This window comes from Mesitornis unicolor, unplaced genomic scaffold, assembly GCF_000695765.1.
Source record: "Mesitornis unicolor isolate BGI_N332 unplaced genomic scaffold, ASM69576v1 scaffold1574, whole genome shotgun sequence".
NCBI classification, from domain to species: domain Eukaryota; kingdom Metazoa; phylum Chordata; class Aves; order Mesitornithiformes; family Mesitornithidae; genus Mesitornis; species Mesitornis unicolor.
In genome coordinates, this window is record NW_010177807.1 from 4156 (window position 1) to 10563 (window position 6408).

General features: G+C 42.4%; 1 protein-coding gene across 2 annotated transcripts in view; it reads left to right on the plus strand.

Annotated features, from left to right (window-relative positions):
• Window positions 1–6408, plus strand: part of DNAJC17 (DnaJ (Hsp40) homolog, subfamily C, member 17) — a 16668-nt gene that overhangs the window by 1313 nt on the left and 8947 nt on the right. For both annotated transcript variants that reach the window (XM_010182210.1, XM_010182211.1), the window contains exons 2-8: window positions 571–640; window positions 1830–1888; window positions 3405–3492; window positions 3883–3965; window positions 4408–4504; window positions 5518–5567; window positions 6096–6173. In XM_010182210.1, the coding sequence (XP_010180512.1) occupies window positions 571–640; window positions 1830–1888; window positions 3405–3492; window positions 3883–3965; window positions 4408–4504; window positions 5518–5567; window positions 6096–6173 (525 nt within the window). The remainder of the gene's footprint in view (window positions 1–570; window positions 641–1829; window positions 1889–3404; window positions 3493–3882; window positions 3966–4407; window positions 4505–5517; window positions 5568–6095; window positions 6174–6408) is intronic.

The following is a 6408-nucleotide window of genomic DNA, read 5'->3' on the forward strand; positions in this document are numbered from 1 at the left end:
CAAAGAACACAGTATCCCTCCAGCTAGAAAACTGCCTCGGTGAATCAGCCTTGCCTTTGATGATTGTGAGGTTTGACTGTTGTAATACAGTGCACCTGGAAGTAAAACTTCTGGCTTTGAAAAGCTTAAACTCATTCAAAATATGGCTGCCTGCCTACAAAGTGTCCTGGGCTCGAATGCTTACTGTCGCAGTACAGTGTGATTAAAAAGGATGGGTCGCTGCATTGAGGTTGAAAACTGAGCTTTTCAGAGGCCTCTTGCTCTCACAATAGGCTGCTTTGCCTTTCTGTGTAAGGGGGTGATGGGAGCTATCAGCACTTCAAAAATCATCTGTATTTTCTGTCAGGCCTGGGGGACATGCGATGAGTGCTGCTTCAGCCACAGCTTTTATTTATTATAGGGAAATATGTTTTAAGTTCAGCAAAACCAACAACAAAAAGCAACAAAAGAAACCCTCTGAATAGTATTTTTTGTTTGTTTCTGCACTGTTATGTTTTATTTTTCCAAGTTGCTTTTGTCAACACAGACCAAACAGCACCAACCAGTGAATCTCCGTTCTGGCTCTTGCAGGTTAAGAAAGCGTACCGGCAGAAGGCCCTGACTTGTCACCCAGATAAGAACCCGGACAACCCCAGAGCAGGTAAGATGAGGCTATGCAGGCACAAACAACTCCTCATATTTGTTTCCACATGTGCAGAGTCCTGGAAGGGGCTCTGCTTACATTCAGACCCATCATTGCGTGTAATTAAGGGAATGCTAGGGTATATGTCATTTGAAGGATACATATACAAGGCTAAGAGTTATTTTCCTCACAACAGTGAGACCTCTGGTTTTTAAGGTTGAATGCATACATTTTGGTTTTAGAAACATCGGTGTGAAGTCAGTGCTGAACATTTTATTTGCACCTCTCAAAGTCTTCCCACGCGATACTTGAATCCTGGACCTTTGGCCATGCTCTCGCCAGGGTTTGCTGGCTGGTCACTGTTTTAATTCATACTTCTCACAGTTGAAACTTCAATAGCAAACTTATAAATCATACTGTCTATGGGCAATGCCCATTTTTGTCTCTTAGAGAGAAGGCCCTGACTCTCTGGAACTGAGTATATCTTGTTAGCAAGGTCAGGCTTCTGCAGCTACTCCAGTTAAGCTTTGTGACTCTGGGTAGCAGAGAAAAGCAGTGGTAACTGGAAGGATGCTGTTCTTCAGGACGCCTCAAAATAAGCATTGTTCTTTATCTTGCATTGTCCAGTTTGATTTGCTACAGTCGTATACATTGAAAATTCATACCTGTAGTAGAGAAAAAACTTTTCCACCAGGAAAAAAAATGCAGCAAGGAGAGGAAAGCTCATGGCTTTGGTACCTGCAGAAGGTTGAGAAGTGATTTGAAGTGTCTGTGGAGGCCTCCAGCTTATATGCATAACCTTCCAGGAAAAGGGTCAGCCATTTTGACATAAAATGCAAAGTCCGAATCTTGGGCTGAAAAGCTGTTGTTGTGAAAGGGAGAACTTGTTTGTGACAGTGTGTTTCAGGCTGACTGCAGGTTGAATAATACATTTCTGTAGATGGGTTCACTGAAATAATGTTTTCAAGATTTCTGTTAAAATGAAATAGCTCCGGGTTTTGTTTCTTAATTTACACCGAAGTTGAGGTAACAAATGTTGTCTGTTGAGGTGATCCTGGCTATAGGTTGATTAACAAATGCTTTGGAAAGGTTATTCTTCTTTCTGATGTTCTGCAGGCCTCCTCCATAAGGGATTGTCTTTTCTGGTTCACCTCCAGGCTGCTAGCATGGTTTACTGCATCTTACCGTTTTTTCTTCTAATTCCCAGCGGAAGTCTTCCACCAACTATCTCAGGCCTTAGCCGTGCTAACAGATGCAGCAGCAAGGGTAAGGATGCCCAGTCTTTGGTGGGATTGTGTAGTGTCACTCAGTGAGCGTGCTGGATAAGTATTGGAAACTCTCTCCTCTCTGTCCTCCTCTCTTCTCCGATTGTGGTTTCGTGAATGCAAGTCTCATCTGTTATTCCTTGTAGTTTTCTGTGAAATCAAATAGTAGGTGCCAGATAAGAATGTAGACAAATGTTCTTTGTCTGATTTGATGTGCTGGGAGTAGCTCTGTCCGTTTGCTGCAGGGCTGAGATACTGTCTTTAATAATATGTTAGACTGGGGCATATCCCATTTAAGAAAAATAAATGATAACCAGGGACGCATTAAATTCCCATGACAATTGTACATTTTCAGTTAACACAAATAAATAATACCTGGATGTGATTGCTGAGGCTCAAAGCCTTTCTTTTCCTGGGGCACAAGAGACTTGTAAACAGAGTAGCTCGATCACAATTGTGTATCCTTTTGCTGCCAGAGCTTTGTGGGATGCCTGATGTAGCTTGGGCTCTCCTCTTGCTATGAGGAAGTGGTCGAGTGCCTCCTGGTCAAGGCCTGACAGTAATCTGGACTGGGAAAGAATAAAAACAAAATAAAGTTGAGCAAGTAACTCTGTCCAGATAAACTCAGGAGAGAAGGCATATTAAAGTTTCAGATTATAAGATGTAAAACCATGAAATAACTCTCCTCTTTTCAGACATTGGCAAAGCTTGTAGTTTCCCCTCCAAGGGGCAGTTAAGCTTTTGGCAACCAAGGACATTTCGGCTTCTACATTTTTAAAAAGGAAAAAGCGTTTAGCAAACCCTTCCCGTGCAGGAAGGAAAAATACCAGCTTTTCAAGTTTATAAAGCAGCAGTGCTTACCTGTACAGCTACTCTACAAGCAATATTTGAGCGTTTGTGCCAGTCTGTGCTTTACCTACTACAGAAAGGTTCTGTGTAGGCTGATGTGCAGATTATCAACTGGTTAATACAGATGCCAGTGAAATTGCCAGCTTACCCCAGTTCTTAAGTCCCTATAGTGCTAAAGGAGTGTTGATGTGTTATTGCTGCTGAGAGGCTTTGATGCTCTTTGTTCTAATATGTTCATGTGAGTCAAACACCTGTCTTGTGAATAAATCTTTCATATGAAATAGACCTTTTCAATGGTAAAACTTTGCTCTAAACCAAACCTGATCTGTTATCAGTGCCCTTATGGCTGCTTTTGGCATGTTTAGGAAACAAAAATATTCTTCCCACCTCTGAAGGTGGGTCAGGCTTTCTCTCCAGTACGCTTTGCAGTTATTCCTGGACTTTCTCACCCTTCCAGGCTCCATCTGGAGATCCTTGTCCCTCTTCTCATGTTTTCAGGGTATTTGTGTTAACTTCCAACACTTTTGGGGGGAATGGTAGCAAGAGGCAGAAAATGCTTCACCTCTGCTTACAGTGTTTCAGTATCTGATCTCGCCTTTATTCACTGCTTTCCATTTTGCCTCTTCTGTTTGATGTACTTTCACACTACTGTGTTGGTTCTTTGACAGGCAGCGTATGACAAAGTGCGAAAGGCTAAGAAGCAAGCTGCTGAAAGGACACAAAAACTTGATGAGAAGCGGAAGAAAGTAAAGCTTGGTAACAAAACAAACTTTTTCTCTTGGCTTGAAGTCTTCATTAGCTGAGTGTTTGCATTTCTTTTACTGTTGGAATTCACCACTGATTAATCTGTTGTCTGTTTGTGATGGTTGTGGTTTCTTTATGCCTAGTACAGTATAGTGGCCATCTGAAATCCTCTCCCAGTCATAGCTGGGGATGGCCCTGCTCTGGTAAGGGATTAGGAGACTGGATGACTGTTGAGACTGCTGGTACATCAGTGTGCCTGGGCAGAGGAGATGTAGCAGAGCTATCAGGACTCTACTTTGAAATTTATATAGGTGTTTGTGATCTTTCTATCCACCTCTGGTCAGCAGCATCAGCAGTGAAAATTCTCTTTGGATTGTTCTAATTTTGTTTCATCCTCTGCAGATCTTGAAGCCAGAGAACGAGAAGCCCAGGCCCATGAGAGTGAAGAGGAGGAGATCAGGATAACGAGATCATTAGAACAAGAAGTAATGATTTTTTTTTAAGTTTCTCTGCTTCTTTTGAGAAGAATTGCTGAAAGTCTACAATCATAATGAAAACCATGTGATGAGATGTATCAAATCTATGTCTAGATCATCAGCCTTTTGGATTAATGGGCTCTGTGAAGGAGAGGCGTGTAGAAGGAATCTTGTAGCAGTCTGGCAAATGTGTCAATCTCTTGATTTTATTTTTTGTCCATCCTTTTCCTATTGCATAGCTGACAGTAACAACACCTAATTGGTTATATGCTGGCTAATAGGGGCTGAGTCACTAGGAACATGAAGGGTCCAATTTTAGGAGCACTGGAGCAGGAGCGTTGCCCTAGGAGACAGATACAAGTCAAAAGCTCTCTTTGGCAATCTTTAGCTGGTGTGAACCAACCATGGAACTCTGCCCTCAGATATCTGTGCTGTCTTACCTCTGCTGTAGATAATGCGCCTGCGTGAAGAAGGCTCCCGTCAGCTCGAGGAGCAGCAGAGACTCATTCGGGAACAGATCCGGCTTGAAAGAGAGCAGCGCATCCAAGGTGAGAACAGAGGCGATTGGAGCCCTCAGCCAAAGTACATGCACGTGGGACTCCAGCTTTTCTGTAGACAGAGCTCACAGACAGATACAGCCTTCTGGCTTGGTCTTGTTGCCACATATGAAACCCTACTTGGCACTTTTTTCAAGGATAAATGAATAGTATTTCTGTGGGGTTGCTTTTTTCAGTATGGCATGCAGCTCTAATGCATTGTTGCTGATCCTTTTCAATACGTATTCTAAAGTGCTGAATTGAGATGGTCTGATACAGGTCCCCAGAGTTAGAGCCTAAAGTCCTTGCTCATCTGTCACAGTTAAAGCAGTCAGTGTTGCAGACTCAAAATAGGGAGTGATTCAATTTTGCAAAAACTAGTCATTATCTTTGGGTTACTACTTTTGTATCCCCTTGAAAGTTTCCAGTACCTCTCACCCAAAAGTGACTCAGTGTGAAGAATAAAGTTTTTGTTTAGTCTGTGATTGCTGAGGCTTTACTTTCTGGAACTTGGTTCTCCATGTTCCTTGGGCGTATGCAATCTCCATCCCTGCATCTCCTGCTCTGGCAGGGGGGTTGGACTGAATGATCTTTCAAGGTCCCTTCCAACTCCTAATACTCTGTGATTCTGTGATCCCAGGTTTCTATAAAGACCAGTAACAAATCTGTTAGGAAATGAGCAACATTGAACTGGAGAACATCTGCATTCTGTGCTGCTGCAAAATAATAGGTATTTATCATGTCTGAAGTCATCTCCCTCTAATTCTTGTGGATTATTCAGTAACTGTAGTTAGTCTCCATATAGGACTGGAGGAGATTTTTCCAGAATCCTGGAATGTCATACCTTGGTATTTCTGAACCGCGCTCCCATCCACACATTTCTGTAGTGAATTGCCTTTTTTAATATTCTGTATCAAGTTTTTGCTGTTGCCATACCTACATTCTCAGGGCAAATTTTGTGCTAAAGGCTCTAAAGCCAAGGAGTTTTCACCCATCTTTCTGTCTTTTTCCTTTCCTCTCTTTAGGCAAGCAGGAAAGAAATGGAGGAGAAGGCAAAATAACTCCCAAACTCAAAGTAAGACATCCTTTTAAAGCTGGATTTTGGTGGAAAACTGATAGAACATTACACAGCTTTGGCAAACGAGACGCTTCAACTCTGCTAAACGGGCATGTCCACGTGTACAGTGGAGGTGAAGTTCCTCCATATTATGTGTATCATGCATGTGAACAGCTCCTGTCACTGCCTTTAAAATACCCTTCCTCCCTCACCCTTTTCTCTACAGTCTGGTCTAGATTTTTGAGCCTGAAATTGAGTTGTCTCTGCTTTAGGTACAGGGGAACATCTGTTTATTACGCTGGTATAGCTATTTGTATGCTTTCAAGTATTATCTTTGGGTTTTTTGAATTTCAAGCAAGCAGTGTATCTCCCTGTTCCCTAAATAATTTGTTCCCTTTGTACATTCTGATGTTGAAATCACTTAGCGATTCAGGGAGTGTAGCTGTAAATAGCAGACTTGATTGTTGTGCACGTGGCAGGAGCTGCATTGAACATGGCAACGTGTGTTCAAATGGACAAAATTAACTTGTCGTGTTTATTTCCCAGCTAAAATGGAAATGCACGAAAGAAGATGAGACGAGAGGGGGATATTCAGAAGAAGTTCTGTTGCAGATCCTACAAAAGGTCCTGTCTGACACACTTTCCTACTACTTGATCTTCCCCTGCTCTCAATGGTATAAGAAAGGACTTTAAACTCTGGGCAGCTACGTATAAACCAGAGTGGCTCTTGTTTTTTTTTCTCTATTGTCCAGGTTTCTCCCTCGTGCCATTTTCAGAGATAAACAGCGTGATCCATTGTCTGTGAACTGTTCCCCAGCTACCACCTCTGTCTCATTCATAGCAGAGGCTCCTGCTGGAA